This window comes from Elephas maximus, chromosome 9 (genome assembly GCF_024166365.1).
Source record: "Elephas maximus indicus isolate mEleMax1 chromosome 9, mEleMax1 primary haplotype, whole genome shotgun sequence".
Classification (NCBI taxonomy): domain Eukaryota; kingdom Metazoa; phylum Chordata; class Mammalia; order Proboscidea; family Elephantidae; genus Elephas; species Elephas maximus.
Genome location: NC_064827.1, coordinates 7,253,537 through 7,276,664, shown reverse-complemented (window position 1 = coordinate 7,276,664; position 23,128 = coordinate 7,253,537). Strand labels below are relative to the sequence as shown.

At 40.4% G+C, this 23,128-nt stretch overlaps 1 protein-coding gene across 7 annotated transcripts in view; it reads right to left on the bottom strand.

Moving 5' to 3' along the window:
- The window catches only part of RFX3 (regulatory factor X3), a 315,870-nt gene that overhangs the window by 89,850 nt on the left and 202,892 nt on the right, over nt 1–23,128 (bottom strand). For 6 of the 7 annotated variants that reach the window (XM_049895335.1, XM_049895339.1, XM_049895333.1 and 3 more), the window contains exon 5: nt 3,407–3,481. The exons of the other annotated variant lie outside the window; for it this stretch is intronic. In XM_049895335.1, coding sequence (XP_049751292.1) covers nt 3,407–3,481 — 75 coding nt within the window. The remainder of the gene's footprint in view (nt 1–3,406; nt 3,482–23,128) is intronic. 7 annotated transcript variants of the gene reach the window in all.

Below are 23,128 nucleotides of genomic sequence, written 5' to 3'. Positions count from 1 at the left end.
TATTGTGACTAATCAAATAGATAAGGGGCAATGAGGAAATCTTTCTATTCCACCTCCCCAAATAGAGTGAGAATAGACTTGTCACCTTCAAAGTCATGGTTAAGATGACAAGGAGTAAAACCCTCTTTGGAAGCTAGTAAATATGAGACACTATTCATGAAAAATTTCTCCTAAATCTAGTTTTTTTTTTTTTTTTTTGCCCAATGAATTTGATCCTTTTTAGAAACTGATCCATCAGCTTATAAAATTCAATCCATGTTTACTTCAAAGCATCCCACAAACCACAAATCATCCTCTTTGATGTCCTATAGTGAGGGGTGGTGACCCCACACGGCCTTCAACATGTGCCCACATGGGGTAGCCACGGTCAGAAGCGACTCAGTGGCAAGCGGTTCCGGTTTTTTTTTTTTTTTTGGATAAACCAAATCCATTGCCACCTAGTCAATTCCGATTCACAGCGACCCCGCAGGACAGAGCAGAACTGCCCACAGGGTTTCCAAGGCTGTAACCTTTACAGAAGCAGACCGCCACACCTTCCTGCCACGGAACGGCTGCTGGGTTCGGACTGCCAACCTTTTGGTTAGCAGCTGTGCACTTCAACCACTGCTCCACCAGGGCTCCTTGCATTGGTTTGTAGCGAGGGATAAAGGTAATGTAGTTTATTGACATTTAAAATATTTTTTGAAAAAATTTTTTCTAAAATTTCTCTAACTAAAAATTGTTTACATAAACTGAAAATCAGTTAGGTTCACAGAATTAAAAATATCTTTAGCAGGTGGCTGTCAACTAATGCACGCAGCTGCTTACTCCAGTCGTTTAGATTAATCAAATAAAAATTAGGAGAACCACTAACTATCCAAGGACAAAAAGACAACAGGATCTTATGTGTTCAGGGAGACAAGGGGCCCGCAGAACCAATCAGCTCAGGGCTCTGTGGGGTTTCAATGCTACAAGCAAGTCTTTCTCCACTGTTTACACAGGATTCATAGAATCATTTGTATTTCTAAAGTCTTAGCTATACATTTGTTTCTGAATAAACTGAGCTGTATTTCAGAGGTATAATGAAAAGGAACCAGGATGGCTGGAGAAAGATTATCACTGCACTGCCAACATTCGCGCCTACTCTTTCTGTATACTGAACAGCCTCTGGCAGTTGTAAACACTGGGGAAGATTTGCCGTACTATGTAATAAACAATATGAAGCCATTGGAGTAAGAAACATTTGTCTGTTGTTTATGTAGCTTAATTCACACATCCATTAACATAAAATATCACTTCGTGAATTCTATGGGAAAAATAATTAAAAAAAAAACAACATATTTGAAAAAGTTTCAAACAAATCAACAAATACACAAAAATATGCAAAAAAAAAAAAAAACCATGCTCTCGTACCTACATTATTGCTTATGGAAATACTAATTAAGGTGGGTAATTTAAAGTTAATGTTAAAATTATACATATCACATATTTTACACAACTAGATTCTTCAAATAAAAACAAAATGTGAGCTGAATATCAAAGCACAACTTCCTGGAAGTCTCAAAGTTCAAAAAAGGGTTACTGGACACTTCAGGGTCTTTTTTCTTCTGTGCCTGCACATTTGTGATGGAAAACGAAGAACATTTTCACTTGTCATTTTCAAAACACAAGGACAAATTTGTTATCATCTCCCACATACTAATCCCAAGCCAACAAAAACCAAACCCACTGCTGGCAAGTCGATTCCAATCACAGCGACCCCACAGGACAGAGTAGAACTGCCCCATAGGGTTTCCGAGGCTGTCGACTTTAAGGAAGCAGACTGCCGCATCTTTCTCCTGCGTAGCAGTTGGTGGGTATGAATGAACTGCTGACTTTTAAGTTAGCAGCCGAGCACTGAAACAGTGTGCCACTAGGGCCCCTTCACATGCTTTGTACACAACCACAGACTCACTCCAGCACAGAGAGATATACTTATGAAAGATATAAAAGAATGACATACTGAACACAATTTTTCGGAACACAGGCGTCAAGGGACAAAAAGGTCATGTGCTTCAAGAAGAAGGGCCAAAATATATAATATTCTTTTAAAATTTATATCTATTTCATCAAAATTACAGGCATTCTCCAAGTTGGTTAGCCTATTTTTTATTTGCCATGAAACTCCCTCTTAGGAAAGCAATAAGACAAAATACCTCGTCTGAAAAGCAATGGGTAAGAAAGGAGGTATTTAGTGTTCTTTTGGAATATTAAGTTTAAATGACTGAAAATTCAAATATTTAAAAAGCATACTAATATTTTTTGATCTCTAGTCTCAGTTATTTTATCCAATTTCACTACTTATTATCTCATTCTCTCCTAAACATCCATGTTCATGCAAAACTCACTTGTTTAAAATTTATAGTTAACATAATTCCTACGAACTGAAGGTTTCAGGTTTACAGAAAAAGTAATGATATTTCACTGGTTCTGATCACAATTTTGGACTTTCTAATCACAGAATATGGGGAAGACTGCACAAACTGTAATAATTTCACTCCTAAGTTTAAGAACACACTGCCACTTGGGAGGAAAAAGCTCTTAATTCTTCCTAAAAATGCCACTGATATTAAAGCAGATGGTGGATGTAGGTCACGGTCCACTGACATTTCTCCATGTATTCCGAAATCACCTCAACACAGTAACTGGAAGTCAGCATTTCTGCAGGTTCCCCACTTTAAGCAGTTGATGAAAACATTTAGAATTTCACAAAAGCGTCTCACTCTTCTCACACACTTACCAGAGTCCTAGGGATGCTGCATCTGGTAACAGTCAAAAGGCGTCAAGAAACAGTGACTGTGACTCTGCTTTATCTCAGCTATTAGCAACTCATGGCTTATCTCTGGGCTGATCTCTTCTTCTGGCCCATTTTCATTGCTCACCTGCCCACCTTCTACAGCCTTCCTGGTAAATACATCATTTTCAAACCATTTTCTAGTGGGTTTGGCATTACAAATCACTTTTCCCCTTAACATTACTGGGCGTACAAGTAGCCATGACTATTTCTCCATCCCAGGTAAAGACATGCAGATTATAATTATCTGCTCCATAATTAAAAAAAAAAAAACACACATTACACATTTTGAAATACTTAAAATTCCCCATTGTTTAGATTTTATAAATCAATGGCAGCTTGTTGTTAACTGAAGAATGTTACATCTGTACCCCAACAGTGCAAGAACCTAGGAAAGCCGTGTCCTGGGGGCTTTGTTTTTCAGCTATCCCACTGTACAAAACAGCCATCGAGTGACACAGAGATCATAAAGGGCTGAGAAAAGAAGGTTAAGAAGCAAAATAAATAAGTAAATAAACAAAATGAGCATTTAGAGGCAGGCAACGCATGCAAAACGAGCAGGAGGTTAGTTTACGTGAAGAAGAGGCAACTTACATGGCTGTTGAGAAGAGAGCTTCTGTGAGTGGACAGACCGTCAGACTTTTGCAGCGTCTCAATCGCCATTTCAATCTGATAATAGATGTCATTAAAAAAAGGGCTCAAGACAAGATAGTGATAAAAGGCTGACCAGAGAAATTTCGATAGATTCTTTACAACTCAATTTCTTCTTCAGTGGTGGCAACCAATAGCGCTCCTTAAAATGTGTATTTCCCGTTAATCCCTCCACCCCCAGAAAATAAAATAAAAATATGCATGCTAGTAACAAGCTCAACAACAAAAGTAAACCTTTTTGAACACTGTGTAATTAGAGTCATAATGGAGAACCTGACAGAAAGCAGGAACCCCAGTGGATTTTTCTAGTTATGAGAAAACATTCTTACTTTCACAGTTCAAAGACACAGGTGTGGGAAAGAAACCACTATCTTTCTATAACTTCCACCTAAGGAGGATTTAATATCTCTTCTATTCTGTCATTAAAGAAAACTCCTGCTGCAGATTCTGTTAGTATTTTAATGCAAATGTGCAAAGTCACCTTCGCTAATATTCAAAAAGCCACTCAATCTGCCTGGCCCTCTCTGAGTCCTATATTAAAACTTGGAAGTGGAGAGTCGTTAGCACAAACAAACATGTACATGTAACCAAGGCCTTTACAATGTATGGCAGGACGTGAGGAGAAGCAGAGATCACAGAAACGACAGCAGAAATGGTACGGAGAAGAGAAAAATCATCCAAAGCCAAAGAAAAGGGGCCACCATAGGAAGATCTACTCCACCTAACCTCGGCATGCCACGAGCAATCCTAAGGCCTTAACTGATTAAGGAGTAGGTGCTGATAATTAATTTGATGAGCTCTTGATACCCTCATGTTTAAAGATCTCTTTCAGCTCCTGGACTCTGACACGAGGTTCTGAGTACCTTGGATGTGGTTACTGGGCTATATTAACAATATTGACTAAAGTAAAAAAATAATAACATTCTATGATTTAAAAGAGAACACAGATTTCATTATTTTTATTTTTAACAATCTGGTCAAATCAATAACCGAGTATAAGCAGTAATGTTTAAAAATAGTTATTTTTCGTACAGTTTACATTGGCTATAGAAATTGATGACGTCTAGAAATTTTAATATACTCCCCCCACCCCCTGAAAAAAAGCATGGATGGTAATATCCACAGCAAGGTCATTTTATTTTCTCTCCAGTTTCCAACTGGTTGGTGGTGGCATACTAGCACACTATGTAAAACTTTCGGAATCAATTACAGCAACGTTAAATAAAATTTTCTTTCAAATGACTTGGAAAATAATAACTTCTTTATATAATTTCCCCAAGTTACTGCTTCTTCCCTAAAATACCTCGTCTGAAAAGCAATGGGTAAGAAAGGAGGTATTTAGTGTTCTTTTGGAATATTAAATTTAAATGATTGAAAATTCAAATATTAAAAAGCATACTAATACTTTTTGATCTCTAGTCTCAGTTATTTTATCCAATTTCACTACTTATTATCTCATTCTCTCCTAAACATCCATTTTCATGCAAAACTCACTTGTTTAAAATTTATAGTTAACATAATTCCTATGAACTGAAGGTTTTAGGTTTACAGAAAAAGTAATGATATTTCATTGGTTCTGATCACAATTTTGGACTTTCTAATCACAGAATATGGGGAAGACTGCACAAATTGTAATAATTTCACTCCTAAGTTTAAGAACACACTGCCACTTGGGAGGAAAAAGCTCTTAATTCTTCCTAAAAACTAATAAAATGTAATTCTGAGAAGAATATGTTGGGTTAAGGAACTAAAGAAAAAAAATTCTTAAAATAGACACTGAATTAATTCATAAGGTGTAACACAACATAGTCTATCGTTAACTTTTCTTAGATCGGAAAATTAAGTAAACTGGTGTCTGAAACATTCTCTCCGTCAGATGAGAAATAAATGCAGTTTATCATTATACTTGAAAATAACCCAAAGACAGTGATATCGCACAAGTGGAAAATGATAACCTATAGAAGAGTGATGTAAATGTAATAATGAAGCAAACATTTTACCCAAATGTTAAACTGTAAAAGACCTGGATATCGCATCTCTTAAAAGGGCAGCAATAACAGCTCTTGCCTTAAAAAAGGAAACAGATCAGAAAATGGCTGAAAAAAACCATGTGATCACACGTCACTTTTAGGAAGAATTTGCTCAGAAGTCTAATTTCCTAAAATACCTACATTTTCTTTAAAGTTTCAGTTTGAAGACTCTGCAGCGTGATTTCAGCCTACGAAATAAAAGTGAAACGATCTGTATCTGTGATGTACAGGTTTAGGTGAAAGATAAAAATGATCCTGAAGCATGAGCAACTGTGAGGGAAATATTAAGTTGGATAAACAAGGCTTTCTCTTTCTGGAAAAAAGGTGTAAGTCTGCTTCTATTTCATCAGGGCTACAATACATGGACCCTGATAGAACAGGAGAAAAACACAGAACAGAACTCAAATTCTTAATTGAGTTACTGGGCCAGTTGAGACTAGAGGACTCCCTGAGGCTATCGTCCTGAGATGCTCTATAAACCTTGAACTGAAGCCATCCCGAGGTCACCTTTTAGCGAAAGAACAGATTGGCTCATAAGATAAAGGATATTATCTGTGAATATGGTGCTCCATGAAAAAGCCACCTATATGAGACCAAAAGGTCAACAATTACTCTAAAGCAAAGATGAGAAGATAAAGGGGCAGGGAAACTAGAGCGCTGGAAACAGAGCAACCAGAACCCAGAGAATGCTGACACATTGTGAAAAATGTAACTAGTATCACTGAAAAATCTGCATAGAAATTGTCAAATGGGAACCTAACTTGCTGCATAAACTTTCACCGAAAACACAATAAAATATTATTTAAAAAAAAAAAAAAGGATCTGCTTCTATTACTGAAGTTGCCGCTCTCTGGGTTCTACACTTCCACATAACTCCCTCAAAGGCTGCGAGACTTCGTCTCACATACTTTGGTCATGTTATCAGGAGGGGCCAGTCCCTGGAGAAGGACATCATGCTTGCTAAGGTAGAGGGTCAGTGAAAAAGAGGAAGACCTTCAATGAGAGGGACTGGCAGTGACTGCAACGGTGGGCTTAAGCATAGCAGTGATTGTGCGGATGGTGCAGAACTGGGTAATGTTTCATTCTGTAGTACACAGGGTCGCTAGGAGTCAGAGCAAACTCAATGGCACCTAACAACAAAACAACAGTCCTCGAAGGCCAGGATGGTAGGAAAGGTCCCTCTCAATTCTGACAAGTTTTGAAGAATATTGGATGGAGCAAAAAAGGGACAGGGAGATAACTGGGTCAAACTGGGTAGCGCAGAGGTATACTGACTTTCTAGAACACCTTGGACCTGAAGAATGTCGGTTCTCCTTTCCTTCACTCTGTAATACAGGTAACAAGTGGACTACTTCTTTTGGCCTGTACTGAATTTGTGGAGCCCAAGGAAACAGAAAGGAGGAAAAACATGGATAGATAGCCAAGAAATAAACATTGAGCTAGTTCCACATGGAAGATGACCAGCTTCAGAGAACCATGCTGGAGCCAATCTGGAAACCCACAGGTTTCCAAATCCCCATGAATTCTCTGAGCCTCATTAATTAGTCCAAAGGGATAACCAGAACATTTAGTTACCGCCTGGCTGATACGAACTTCTGAGACGCACACCAAAAATAGTAACATGTATTTATCATATACGTGAAATAAAAAACATTGAAGGGAACTCTCATGTCCTTAAAGGATCACAGCCTTGATTCCATTTTTTAAGGGATGAGTTTTATTCATACACAGTAAGTATGTACCTATTGTATAAGAGGTAGTGTGCAAGAAACCATGATAAAAACTAAAAGGAGGTTATAATTTAGTAAGAAAGAATATGTAAACATATACATGTATAAATGCATAACTATATGAACAAGGCTATATACAACAAAAATAAAAGTATATTTCAGAAAGGTAGAAGGAAATAAAAGTCACCTTTATGTTTTTGGGGAGTCTCAGTTCCCTTCTGAGGATTATTGAAAACTGAACTCTCTGCTTGGAAAAGTACATGTAAGTACAACTACACAATTCCGCATTCAATTTCTCAGTCTGCAGGCTCCTCAGATTCAGAACTCCAGGCTTTAAAAGATGGAAGGCCTTCACGGGTGGAGTAGGCAGAAGTGCGGAAAGGGTACACTAGGAAGAATGGCCTCAATAAAGGCAGGAGGTAAGAAAGCACAGGGGTGTCCATATTTGGGGGATGGCAATGGATCCCATTTATCTGTAGGGTGCATACGTGCATGGAAAGAGGTAGGAAGTGAGGCTGGAAACACAGGTTCAATTAGACCTTGGTAAAAGGCAGTTAGGGAAGAAGCAACGTCATGTGTGATGATGTCAAAGGAAGTGTGTGGGTCTGGAAGGTGTCAGTTTTCAGATAAAGCCAGGAGGTGGGCTTTGGTAGGTATGATCTATAGTACTAACAGTAGGTTACAACAGGTAAAGGCTGAAGTGGCCCCATTCAGTGTTTGTGGACTGAGTAGAAGCCTTCAGGAAGAAGAGGAGGTGAAGAAATCAACAGCGACTGGAATATGCTATGAAGATGGAGGGAAATGAGTGTGAAAGAGAAGCTAAATTTAAGAAAGCAATGTAACAATGGGGGAAAAGTAAAAACGATGACAAATTGTGGTGTCGATCAGTTATGCATGATTAATCAGTTCCAATACTAATCCAAATGAATTACTGAAGTCATTCCAACCCATCAGTCCATTGATTTGGGCTTGTCATTGTCTCATGAGGGTGAGGTCTATGTACGTGCGTAGGAGTGGAGAGGGGAACAGAGGGTAGAGTGAAAATTAGCCAGATGAAACACTTGAGAGAATTAGGATAAAGTTCTACAGGCTTGTTATGGACTGAATTGTATCCCCTCAAAATGTATCTACTTAAATCCTAACCTCTGTACCTGTCAATATGACTGTTTGGAAAAAGGGGTTTGCCTTTGTTATGTGAATGATGTCATACCAGTGTAGGGTGGGCCCTGAACCTGGTCACTTCTGAGTCATACAAAGACTAGACACAGAGACACACACCGGGCAAGACACACACAGGGGGAAGATAGACACAGGGGAGAGACACGTACAGGGGGAAGACAGACACAGGCGAGAGACACACACGGGGGAAGACACACACAGGGCGAAGACACACACAGGGGAAAGACAGACACAGGGGGAAGATACACACGGGGAAGACAGACACAGGGGAAAGACACACACAGGGCGAAGACAGACACGGGGGAAGACACACACAGGGGAAAGACACACACAGGGGGAAGACACACACAGGGGAAAGACAGACACAGGGGAGAGACACATACAGGGGGAAGACAGACACAGGGGAGAGACACACACAGGGGGAAGACAGACACAGGGGAAAGACACATACAGGGGGAAGACAGACACGGGGGAAAGACGGACACAGGGGGAAGACAGACACAGGAGAAAGACACACACAGGGGGAAGAAAGACACAGGGGAGAGACACACTTAGGGGGAAGACACACACAGGGAAAAGACACACACGGGGGAAGACACACACAGGTGGAAGACAGACACGGGGAAGACACACACAGGGGGAAGACACACACAGGGGGAAGACACACACAGGGGGAAGACACACACAGGGGGAAGACAGACACAGGGGGAAGAGAGACACAGGGGAGAGACACACACGGGGGAAGACACACACAGGGGGAAGACAGACACAGGGGAGAGATAGACACGGGGGAAGACAGACACAGGGGAGAGACACACACAGGGGGAAGACACACACAGGGGGAAGACACACACGGGGGAAGACAGACACAAGGGAAAGACACACACAGGGGGAAGACACACAATAGGGAAAGACACACACGGGGGAAGACACACACAGGGGAAAGACACACACGGGGAAGACAGACACAGGGGAAAGATACATACAGGGGGCAGACAGACACAGGGGGAAGACAGACACAGGGGGAAGACAGACACAGGGGAAAGGCACACACAGGGGTAAGACACACACAAGGGAAAGACACACACAGGGGGAAGACACATACAGGGGAAAGACACATACAGGGAAGACAGACCCAGGGGAAAGACACACACAGGGGGAAGACACACACAGGGGGAAGACAGACACCAAGGAACACCAAGAGATGCCGAGGAGTCATGGTAGACACCACAAACTAGGAGAAAGGCTCACAGAAAGAAGCGACACGGCTAAGACCCTGAATTGGACTTTGAGCCTCCAGAACTGTGAGAACATAAATTTCTGTTGCAGCGGCACTAGGCAACTAAGACGGGCTCATTCAGGATGAAATTAATGTGTTAACTTTTCCATTATCGTGCATTAGATATTTGAGCAAATATTTGTTTAAGCCTCTGAGTACTGACCAAATCTCAAAAAAGAGATGGTACACTTTAGCATTTTCCATCTAAAACAGCAAGACCAAAGGGAACTGATGAGGTCATATACTTCCAGTTCACAGCAGATCATTTAAAAGATTAAATTCCATCCATAAGAAAAAATGATACATTTTCCTACGTATAAACATGCTTAACACTAAATGGCATTCCATGGTATCCATAGCTGTCATATCTAAGTTACAAAAGGACGATCAGGTAAGACAGACGGGACATTTGCTTAAAAGTGGACTCGCTGATCCAAAAGATCACTGGCCCAAAGCTTCGGCATTATATTCTCCTATATCCCCTGAAGACACGTTTCTAACCTCAACAAAGACGTTATATCACTGTCGCTTCCTGCAGTGAAAATGATTAAAATAGCTAGATTAGCAGCTAGTTAAAATTTAACTCATTCAAATTTAAAGTATTGGTAGGTTAAACAAACAAACAAACAAAATTAATAAAATAAATAAAAACTTTCCCCTGGCCCTGGTATAAAACGATTGAAGTGTTTGCTACTGATAATATCTCTTGCCGTCCAGTCGATTCCACAGTGACCCTAAGGGACAGAGTAGAAACGCCCCAGAGGGTTAGGAACGTCTTTAGACTAACAGAGTCTCATGTGATTTCATTCCATTTCAACAAACACAGAACCTCACTGCGTGTCAGGTGCTGTATTAGCTCTGTGTGTGTGTGTATGTTTGTGTAAAGAAAGAAAACAGAGAGAGAGAGAAAGACAGCTGCAAAGATTTTCAAACCAAACCCTGTAAACCTGAAAAAAAAACCAAAAAACAAACCTGAAGCTCACAATAAATCCTGCGCTGACTAATTGGTAGAAGTCTGGCTCCTTATATATAAGGAATTGCAGCCTCTTGTATACATTATATATATATATATATACACACATATGGTCTCTGAGTGCTGCAAATGGTTAACACACATGGCTGCTAACAAGATTAGAGAGGTACCTCTGAAGAAAGGCCTGGTGATCTACTTCTGAAAAATCAGCCGTTGAAAATCCTACGGAGCGCAGTTCTACTCCGACACACGTGGAGTTACCAGGAGCTGGAAATGACTCGATGGCAGTGGTTTCTTTTAATACATTATATGTAGGCTAATGATTAATTATATATATGTATAATATATATGTAATATATAATAAAATAATAAATATGCAACGTATATAATATGTATGTATATATAGGTAATTGGTTAATTATATATGTATATATAAGTATCTGTAAGCAATTGTATCTGTGTATAATTATATCTGTACCGAAACCTGTTGTTGTTGTGTGGATTCCAACTCATAGCAACCCTATAGGACTCGCAGAACTGCCCCACAGGGTTTCCAAGAAGTGGCTGGTGGATTCAAACGGCCAACTTTTTGGTTAGCAGCCGAGCTCTTAACTACTGCGCCACCAGGGTTCCAATATATATCTATCAGTATGATACATATTACACAGATTTAATATATAATGGTATATAATATATAATGGTTTATGTATGTATGCATGCATATGTATATATATATTTGATTAAAGGCTACCAGAATGAATATAGAGGGAGGTGACAATTATACCTTGCAGGACTGGTTAGAGGTAGAACACGGGCAAGGTACTTTTTAGTACAGAAGTGACAGATAAGGCCTGGAATTCCGTTGGGGCAGGTCAGTGAACATTCTAGGTAGAGCAAGCAGGACGAATGAAGGCCCAGATAAAATGGTACCACGGATGCACTAGCAAGGGTAAGATGGGCCGAAGTCTAAGGTTCCCTTAAGGACAGGTAAGCAACTCAGAAAGGCATACTGCAGTTTCCTGGCCAGCACGCGGGATTAAACAGAATGCAGGCGTGGCTGAAAAGCTTTGAGCAAGGCAAATGGCCGGATAGGAAAGTACTTCCTTTGCTAACCTGGGATACCATGTAGGAAGAGAGAATCTAGAGCCAGGAGAACCACCTTAGAAGCTATGGTGAAAGTCTAGGATTGAGGTGAGAGTCTGGTAAGAAGAATGAAAAGGAATGAAGATGAACACACCTGTGGAATCACAGATCTAGAAGTGGGGTGAGGCAGAACGCTTGGCAGTGCCTTAGTTTTACTTGAACACAAGGGCCTTTATTTCATCTCTGTGTGATTAGAACATTTCAAACACACGTATCAAACACACTGACATGAATAGATTCTAAAGTGTTTTTCTGTTCACTTCTCTGCTGCACGATCTTTATTCCAAGAATACTGATCATTTGTTATTGACACTTTAACTCCAGTGCAAAGTATTGAAATCAGATTGGCAAGAGGCTCCCTGACAGGCTAAAAGCCAGACAAATTGGAGGCCTTGGTGATGTCTCTCTTTCACAGAGCTGCTCCCCTACCTAGCCCTACATGTCTCTTTTCCTTTCTCTCAGATTATCTTTTGTTTTTAAAAAATAAATGTCCTTTTGCCTTTTTTTTAATTTAATGGCACAGAGCCAAATAATTGTTTTTTAAATGACTAAAGGATTCATTTTTTTCCAATTAAAAAGTGAGCATGACATTTTCCATTTCTTCCTTTATCTCATTCAAAATTATTGTATATTCTTCTGACTATGAGTATACCTTTGCTTATTTTTGAAAAAGCCGATTCTCTGAACTAAGAAGCAGCGGCCAGTGGCGTCTCTTATTAAATAATCCCCCCAGAGCTGAACCAGTAATATACACACACTTCCTATGGTTATCGAATGCTGGGATACATGGAGAACGTTCTGCTGCTGTTCATAAGGTTTTCCCTGGCTAATGCTTTTCAGAGGTAGGCTGCCAGGTCCTTCTTCCTAGCTTGTCTTAGTCTGGAAGCTCAGCTGAAACCTGTCCTTCACGGGTGACCCTGCTGGTATCTGAGTACTGGTGGCATAGCTTCCAGCATCACAGCAATACGCAAACCCCCACAGTATGACAAACTGACATGTGCATAGAGCTGGACATAGAAAACCAAAAGGGAAGAACACACTCAGCGTTTCTCAAGCTGGAAGAGCTGAGGAAAAAATTCAAGACTTGAGTTGCAATAGTGAAGGATTCTATGGGGAAAATAGTGAACAATGCAGAAAGCATCAGAAGAAGATGGAAGGAATACACAGAGTCATTATACCGAAAAGAATTAGTCGATATTCAACCATTTCAAGAGGTGGCATATGATCAGGAACCAATGGTACTGAAGGAAGAAGTCCAAGCTACACTGAAGGCATTGGTGAAAAACAAGGCTCCAGGAATTGATGGAATATCAATTGAGATGTTTCAACAAACAGATGCAGCACTGGAGGTGCTCACTCGTCTATGCCAAGAAATATAGAAGACAGCTTCCTGGCCAACTGACTGGAAGAGATCCGGATTTATGCCTATTCCCAAGAAAGGTGATCCAACCAAATGCAGAAATTATAGAACAATATCATTAATATTACATGCAAGCAAAATTTTGCTGAAGATCATTCAAAAACGGCTGCAGCAGTATATAGACAGGGAACTGCCAGAAATTCAGGCCACTTTCAGAAGAGGACATGGAACCAGGGATATCATTGCTGATGTCCAATGGATCCTGGCTGAAAGCAGAGAATACCAGAAGGATGTTTACCTGTGTGTTATTGACTATGCAAAGGCATTCGACTCTGTGGATCACAACAAATTATGGATAACATTGCAAAGAATGGGAATTCCTGAACACAGAATTGTGCTCATTTAGGAACCTTTACATAGATTGAGAGGCAGTTGTTCAGACAGAACAACGGGATACTGCACGATTTAAAGTCAGGAAAGGTGTGCACCAGGGTTGTATTCTTTCACCACACCTATTCAACCTGTATGCCGAGCAAATAATCTGAGAAGCTGGACTATATGAAGAACGGGGCATCAGGATTGGAGGAAGGCTCATTAACAACCTGCATTATGCAGATGACACAACCTTGCTTGCTGAAAGTGGAGAGGACTTCAAGCACTTACTAATGAAGATCAGAGACCACAGCCGTCAGTATGGATTGGACCTCAACATAAAGAAAACAAAAATCCGCACGACAGGACCAATAAGCAACGTTATGATAAATGGAGAAAAGATTGAAGTTGTCAAGGATTTCCTTTTACTTGGATCCACAATCAACACCCACGGAAGCAGCAGTCAAGAAATCAAACGACACAGTGGGTAAATCTGCTGCAAAGGATTTTTTAAAAGTGTTGAAAAGCAAAGATGACACCTTGAAGACTAAGGTGCGCCTGACCCAAGCCATGGTATTTTCAATTGCATCATATGCATGTGAAAGCTGGACAATGAGTAAGACCGAAGTATTGACAGGTTTGAATTGTGGTGTTGGCGAAGAATATTGAATATACTATGGACTGCCAAAAGAATGAACAGATCTGTCTTGGACGAAGTACAACCAGAATGCTCCTTAGAAGCAAGGATGGCAAGACTGCGTCTTACATACTTGGGACATGTTGTCAGGAGGCATCAGTCCCTGGAGAAGGATATCATGCTTGGTAAAGTGCAGGGTCAGCGGAAAAGAGGAAGATCCTCGACGAGATGGATTGACACAGTGGCTGCAACAATGAGCTCAAGCGTAACAACAATCGAAAGGATGGCGCAGGACCGAGCAGTGTTTTGTTCTGTTGGGCACAGGGTCGCTATGAGTCAGAACCGACTCAATGCACATAACAACACAACAAAAGATACGTGGTACTGGCGAGTTTAGACTGGTTCACGGTGGGCCTGGACTACTGCCTCACGTCAGAAAGAAGCTATGACAACTCCTCTGAAATCAAGTTTGGGATGAGATGCTCAGCCTGGAGAGACGGGTTAACACAGTACTAAGGGAGACTAGCAGGCTGGGTGAGACTTAGGAACTCCCCATGTGAAAGAGCAGGTAGGAAACCAATACCCTTTCTAGCCTCTAGGGGCATGTGATTGCCTAGAAAAATGGGAGTCTTTTCTGGAATATGAAAGACCCTTGGCAATATATTTGCGATGATTTTAATATACTAGCTCAAACAGGTTCCCAGGAAAGTGGGAAGCTACCCTGAATTTGATTACCCCCAAAGATGCGGGCTGTTAGTCCAGAGCTACATGAAGGCAGAGGCAGTTGCTAGGACTGGAGAGCAAGATGCTGCACTGTGGGGGCCAAAAAGTGGCAAAGAACCAGCAAAGTTTGCAGTGCCCAGACTTAGGGAGCCAAGTGTGAAGAGTCAAAGCTGAGGCTGCGTGGAGGACTCCCTGTGATCACATGCGAAGCTTCTGACCACATCTTAGCAGGAAAGCCCATGATCTTGCTCCACCTGGGGAAATACTTGAAAGACTGGTGTTGTGTATCACAACAAGGAGCATCATTTGAAGAAGCAGACCTGGTTGGAGCAGCTTGCTGAGTGGTTTACAATGAACACTATGCACAGAAATACGGACTTCATCAGAGAGTGCAAGGCCCCTCCCCTCACTGAATTTTTACTGTGAGTGAAGCTACTCTGGGAAGAGACAGAGGGAGGTAATACCAGTTGAGATGAGGAACTACCGTTTGGGTTCCTGCGCCTGTTAAGAATTGTAAAGTTAAAGTACCTCAGGTGTGACTGAGCTTCCCCAACTAACACTCAATTCCAAAGGACCGAATCTCAGGGAATGGTGTAAGTGGGTTTCCTTCCTCTGGGCAAAAGGAGCTGTATGCTAAGGCTGGAGTGCTGGCTAGAGACGACACCACTGAATACAAGTCTGGTGTAGAAAGTGGCAAGGTAATGCATGTGATAAAAAACATGACCACAGTGACAACAAGCAGACCTTACTTCTTGGGGGACAGATACAAGCGGAAAAAAAGGCATAGACTCTGTAAGGTAGAAGGTACCCCCATTTGCTTCAAGAATAGCAAATACGTACATCTTGTGGCAGGTTGTACCAGCGAGGGGAACCTTCCTTGATTTCCCAGGGATTAGGATCAGAAACTCAGAAAAGGCCAGAGAGATGCTGTATTTCAAGAGAAAAAAAAATAGAGCTCAGTGGAGCTCTTCAAAAGATACAGCAACTCCTATAGGAAGGATGTGCAGTGGGCAGGGACCCAGCTCCTGATGTGGGACAGAGACACAATGTGATAGACATGGGCCAAGAGCTCAGGGTGGGAACTTTTTTCTGCTCACTCAAGTGCTAATGCTGCCCTGTTGCAATCAAGGACAGGTACATGGTCTCCAAGTATCCAGGGCCATCTGAAGGCTTGTATAATAACCAGTAAAGAATCAGTATCCCAAAAAGGGCCTCAGAGAAAAGTCTCACCCAACCCCTGAGGAAAAGAGGGAGGAAGTGGGGAGTTGAGGGGCTAACTGGGGCCCAGATACCCAGAAGTAACTACCATGTTGGCATTCTCTTCTCTGACGTGCAAAGAAGGGATCAGTATCGTATATTTCCCAGGGCAGAAAACTTTTTTTTTTTTTTTAAGAGAAAAATGTAATACAAAAAAACTGTATTTTTCCCCATCATTTATAACTCTCCACTGCCTTCTAAGGAACGGAAATCCTTAGGAAGGGTTGAGAGATTTAGAGAAGACTAGGTTCTGGGTAGAAAGATCCTAAGGGGCCCTGGTGGTGCAGTGGGTAAGTGCTCGGCTGCTAACCAAAAGGTCATCAGTTTGAACCCACCAGCTGCTCCTTAGGAAAAGATGTGGCAGTCTGCTTCCATAAAGGTTTATAGCCTTGCATCTAGGGTCTTAAAAGCTGGCAAGCAGTCATCTAAGATGCATCAGCTGGTCTCAACCCACCTGGAGCAAAGGAGAATGAAGAACACCAAAGACACAAGGAAAATATAAGCCCAAGAAAAAGAAAGGGCCACATAAACCGGAGACTCCATCAGCCTAAGACCAGAAGAACTAGATGGTGACCAGCCACCACCAATGACTGCCTTGACAGGGAACACAACAGAGAATCCCTGATAAAGCAGGAAAAAAAGTGGGATGCAAACCTCAAATTCTAGTAAAAAGACCAGACTTAATGGTCTGACTGAGACTGGAGGGACCCCAGAGGTCATGGCCCCCGGACCCTGTTAGCCCAAAACTTAAACCATTCTCAAAACCAACTCTTCAGACAAAGATTAGACTGCACTATAATACAGAAAACGATACTGATGAGGACTGTGCTTCTTATTCTTAGCTCAAGTAGACACATGAGACTATGTGGGCAGCTCCTGTCTGGAGGGGAGATGAGAAGGCAGAGGGGTCAGGAGCTGGTTGAATGGATACGGGACATACAGGGTAGAGAGATGTAGAGTGCTGTCACATCGTAGGGAGAGCAACTAGTGCGTATACGTTTTTGTATAAGAAACTGACTTGAATTGTAAACTTTCACTTATAGCACAATAAAAAATAAAAGATTTACAGCCTTGGAAACCCTATGGGGCAGTTCTACTCTGCCCTATAGGGTCGCTGTGAGTTGCAATTGACTAGATGACAGAGTGTAGAAAGATCTGAGATCTGGGAAGACCAGAGACAAAAGCTCATTGGCAGAGGGAACAGACAGGCAGGGGAGAACAAAGTGGTGGAAAGAGGCTTCGCGTGACTGTGTTTTAGAGAGTGTGATGCTAAACCCTTGGCTCCCTACAAAACGTTCAGTAAACTTTATGCACTACCAGACACTTCTGGTGCAAGCAATCAAGACTGGCTGGAGCACAGGGTTCATTTAGGGGCAGCAGACAGAGCCAACAAGGTCAACCTCAGCTTGACTTGCAGGGACATAAATGTGAAGAGGTGCGGATTCTTCCATTTGAGTGACCTGTGGCAAAAAGAGAGTAGCCTGGACATGCGGTTTGTACACACATTTGTGCACATCTCCGCCATGGCCCAAACGCAATATCATACTAACATAATGTGTGGACAACTAAAACTTTCTCTTAATGTAAATATCAAACAAGTATTACATTAGACGCTAATAAAAGGAAAAAGAGCAATTATATCATCTTACTCCTTGCCCTTACGGTCACAGGATATCCTCTTTACTCTGAAATGGCTTTTTAATCTTTTCTGTAAGCCTAAAGGTCAAGACTGATACATTCAACTATCACCATAATTAAAATTGGTTTCCCAGTAGAAACTACTTCCTTTCTAAAACTATTAAAGAAAGTGATTTGAAAATAGAAGACACTGCTTTACAACTTAACAAAGCCTTTTCACAAAAACTCTTGTTTGATCTTCACAGCAACTTTGTGAAATAGGCAAGGCAAGCAATATTACCTCCTTTTTACAGATTAGGGAACTGAGGGTCTCTGGGATCAAGGGACTTTCTTGAGATTACACAGGTATTAACTACAAGACTGGAATCCAAATTTCTCACCCCAAGTTCAACATGATTTCCATTATACAAACATAATACAAATGTCAGTTCTGTCCCAAATATCTCAAATTGTTTAAATAAAACTATCTTCTGAGGAGGGGAAAGTGATAACTTGCTAATTGGTTTACTGTTAACAAACAAGATTTGCTTTTCAATAGGAAAGGGTTTAAATAAGAATGATAAAAGCATTATAGTTATTTGAAAATGATATAAAAGTGATCAAATTAACAAGGCAACAAAAAGGTTCAAATGGACAGTGCAATTTTAGTCATCATAAAAATAGTTATCCTTAATGTGTGCTGTTGTTAGGTGTCTCCAGGTCTATTTCCGACTCATCACAACCCCACGTGACAGAGTAGAACTGCCCCACAAGGTTTTCTTGGCTGTAATCCTAAAGGAGGCAGATCACCGGTCTTCCTCCTGAAGAGTAGCTGGGTGGGTTTTCCAACTGCCAACCTTTTGCTTAATAGCCCAGCGCTAATACACACTTGCAAAGGCTTACTTTTTCAGTTTTGCTTGTATGAGAGATTAAAAACGTTATCTCGGGAAGATAAAGAATAAATCTGTGCTGTTTCAAGTAAGAAAAATAAAAAAAGGCATCGCTTCGTAGCTTTACTTTGCATTTCCTTTTCAATGGCCTGCCTGTCCCTACTTTTGGTGTTTTATTCCTGATGGGCAGGTAACAGTGGTCTATACATTAAAGACATTTGAATATAATGTCTCAAAACATTAGGCCCAGTTTGCTGTCTCACCAAGGCCTTTGTTCATTGGAGTTTCGTCATACAAAATGTTTCTACTTTTAATGGTTGAGTTTATCGATACATTCTGCAGAGCTTGTGAATTTTGTATCATAGGTCTCTACTATAAGAGAATTAATGAGAGAACACATTTTTCCACTGAAGTTAAATTAACTTTGGTATAAGGAGTAATGTATAAAACCAGTCTAATTTTCTTTTCTAAATGGTTGGCCCAGACGTCGTTCACTGACAGTCCAACATTTCTTCACTGACACACAACACCGTCTTTACCACGTAAGATATTCCTATCAGCAGTCTGGTCTACCGTGGTGTCTATTTTATTTATTAGGAGCCCTGGTTGCACAATGGTTAAACGCTCGGCTGCTAAATGAAAGGTCTGCAGTTTGAACCCACCATCACCTCCGTGAGAGAAAAGACCTAGTGATCTGCTCCTGTAAAGATTACAGCCAAAGAAATCCTATGGGGCAGTTCTACTCTGTCCTATAGGGTTGCTATGAGTCGGAATTGACTAAATGGCACTCAACAACAATGACAATTTTATTTCTTGTCTATTCGAGTGCTTAGACAACTCTGCTTTAATTACTGTAATTCGATAAGACTTTTTAACGACTAGTAAAGCTGTACCCTCCTCATCCCTACCACCATTATTTTCTGTTTACAAAATGTTCCCCACTATTCTGGCATGTTTATTTATATAAACAGCCTGTCCTGTAAAACAAAAAAATCCATTGGTATTTTGATTAGGATCATGCTGAAATATCTTAAGTTAATGTAGGAAGACTGAGTATGTTTGATAGTGAAACTTTTTATCCAAGAATACGGTACGCCTTTCCAAATATTCGAGTTTCCTTTTGTGCTCCTTGGGAACGTTTAAGTTTTATTCAGGAGCTGGGTTGTGTACATAACTTAGTTTACTGTCAGATTTGTTACATTTTTTGTTTTTATTATAAATGAGATCTTCATTTTCATTATACTTTCTAATGTGCCGTTGTTTCTAGATAAGTTATTGATTGCTTTTGTAATTTTGTACCTACTTTATTATCTAATTATTTGTAATGTAAAAAGTTCATTTGATTCCCTATGATTTTTATCAGGTATGCAATCATATCACCTGCAAATTCTGACCTCTTTTCCTCCTTTCTATCTGTATACATTTTATTTCCTTCTCTTGTTCAATTGCTGGCACCCTGGTGGAGCACTGGGTAAGAGCTACAGCTACTAACCAAAAGGTTGGCAGTTCAAATCTACCAGGCGCTCCTTGGAAACCCTATTGGGTACTCTGTCCTATAGGGTCGCTATGAGTTGGAATCTACTTGACGGCAACGGGTTTGCTCTTTGCTCAATGGCAGGCGCCCTGGTGGCGTAGTGGGTAACCACCAGCTGCTCCTTGGAAACCATAAGGGGCAGTTCTAGTCTGTCCTACAGGGTCACTAGGAGTCAGAACTGGCTCGATGGCAAGGGGTTCTTGTCTAATTAAAAATCACACCCTTCTTTCTTACAAGGCAGATGGAAAAGTCATTAAAACTTACTGTAAGCAAATTTAAAACAACTGTGTAAAAGTATTTCTAACTATCTGTAGTTAGATTACAAAACCCCTGGCCCATGACATTTACTGCCACCAGCAATTATAATCAAACGATAGCTAGATTTTAAAAGAAACCAGATAATTCTGCGGCCAATAAACACAAGCATAGTTATTCTTACGGAGAAAGCGGCTGTGGAATCACACACCCTGGGGCGAACTGACGCGAACGGGACGTGGAGAAAGGCCTTCCCTTTCCAGCACTGACAAGTGGTCACAGGCATTGTGTTGCAGACTCCTTCATGAAATCAGGAGACAGGCCAGTGGAGGAGGCAGTATTAAAGCTTTATGGGTCTAATAGTGACTCATGTGTGACTGATAGACCACAGTGTACTTTTTTATTATTATTATTTTAAAAAATACCCTATTGTGTTTTGGCGAAAGACTACACAGAAAATTAGGTTCCCATTTAACAAATTCCAAACATATTGTTCAGCGACATTGGTTACATTTTTGACACTGTGTCAACATTCTCATTATTTCTGATTTTTGTTCTGGTTGTCCCCGCTTCAATTAGCCTAGGTTCCCTGCCCGCCCCACCCCCTACATACACCTTTTTATCTTTGCTTCAGGGTAAATGTTAGCCATTTGGTCTCATACAGACTTTTTTTTTTTTAATTAAAGCAACACAGTATTCACAGGCGATACTGTTTATTTTATGAACCAATCTGTTATTTAGCTAAAGGGTAGCCTCTGAGAGTAGTTTCAGTTCAAAGTGTAAAGGGTATCTCAGGACGATAGTCTTGAGGGGCTTCTTTAGTCTCTACTGGTCCAGTAAGTCTAGGCATTTTTTTTTTTTTCAAACAATCTGAGTAAGGTTCTACAATTTTCTCCCATTCTAACTGGGACCATCTATTGTGCCCCTGGTCAGAACAGTTGGTAGCAGTAGCCGGGCACCATCTAGTTCTTCTGTTCTCAGGATAGATGAGGCCTTGGTTACAGTGTATTTTAATTTGCCATGAATACATTTCATATTTTATTTCCCGGTCTCCATGCAGGAAACATAAATAAGTGATTTTTCCCCCAAAATTTCTAGTAGTTTTAATCTAGTAAATTAACTTGAAATTTGATTTGTAAATATACCAAAAGATCAAGCAAAAGCTATGTGAGAGGTTACCTGGACCAAAGCTTATTTCCATACTCGTAAATAGAATCATTAAATCATAATCACTAAAAACATTATTTAATATTCCCAATCTAGGTTTTGTATGAAATAGAATTTAGCCAACTTCTGTTAGGTTACAACACACATGTGGTCTGAAGTGGTGTTTTGGTATGAAATAGCTTAAAAATAAAATAATTTGCAATTCTGTTTTGCCTTGAAAATTCAGGGGAACCCACAGGCTACACACAGGAAAGGCTGAAGGCCCCTGTTACTCTGTTTGTCTTAACCTTGCAGTTGATCAAGATTTCTAGGAGTGGAATATCTCACAGCCATAACGGTAAAATTATTGCCTCTAGATTTTACCAACTTTGGGGCTGGAGCAGAGTACAGCTGGCTGACAGCTGAATGGAATACACATGAAAGAACTGAGTCTACAGTTCACTCAAAGGCCTGTTTTATTAAGTGCTTTGAAAATGAGGCCCCAGAACTTTCAGTCAATTCAAGAGTTAGCACAGGAAGAAGATGGCTCCTGGTATTCTGTCTGAGGAGCGTCATTTGAGGGCTCAGGTTGGCCCAGGAAAAGTGGGACACAGGAAAACAGAAAATGCTAAGATCCTAATGGCCACACAGACTTCTGCTAATGTAAGGGGTAGAAAGCGTTTTTTATTGTTGAGGCTAAACAGAAGACAGTAAATTATTTAAGCTAGAAATGATTATTTCTGTAATATAAAGTAAGAACCTTGATTTAGGCATAATATATGCACATGTCTTACTTAAAAATCTCGTATTTTCTTTCGAGCATACCCTTTTATATGATAATTAAACATAAGTTTTCATCTCATGTGACTATATTGCTTTTCTATCTCTATAGTGCTATATCCAATAATTCAACATTATGCTAACAATTTTCCCCCTTTGGGAAGATAGGCAGTTCGGCTTGTTCTAATACAGTCATTTTCCAAAAAAAGAAGGAACCCTTTCATGTACTGATATGAACAAAATCTCTAAAATATACTGTTAAGTGAAAAAAAAAGCAAGGTACAGTACGTTTTGCTACCATTTGTGTAAAAATGGCATAGCAGTAACAGTGAGTTGTTCTGCTTGTTATATATGTAGAATATCTCTACAACGACACCGAAAAATCTGATAACATCGGTGGCCTCTAAGGAAGAGAACTGTGGGACGGGGCGAGAGCGAGAGCATGTTACACACTTTCTTAAGCCTTTGGAATGTGCACTTTAAGAATGTATAACTAATTCATATAAATAAAAACAATTTTTAAAAATAAAATAAAGCAAAAGGCCATCGGTACCAACCCAGTAAAGGAACAGAAGACAAAATTATTTTCCTGGGAGCTAAATGTATTCACCTTCTTAGAAAAAGCACTCCCTTACACATAGGCAAGAAAAGAAAAAAAAAAATAAGTAAACCCCAGGAGACAGAAATGAAAGCATCTACAATTCTAAAATGAATTCTTAACTTTTCATAAATTATATAAGATGGGCCAAACTTTAACTTC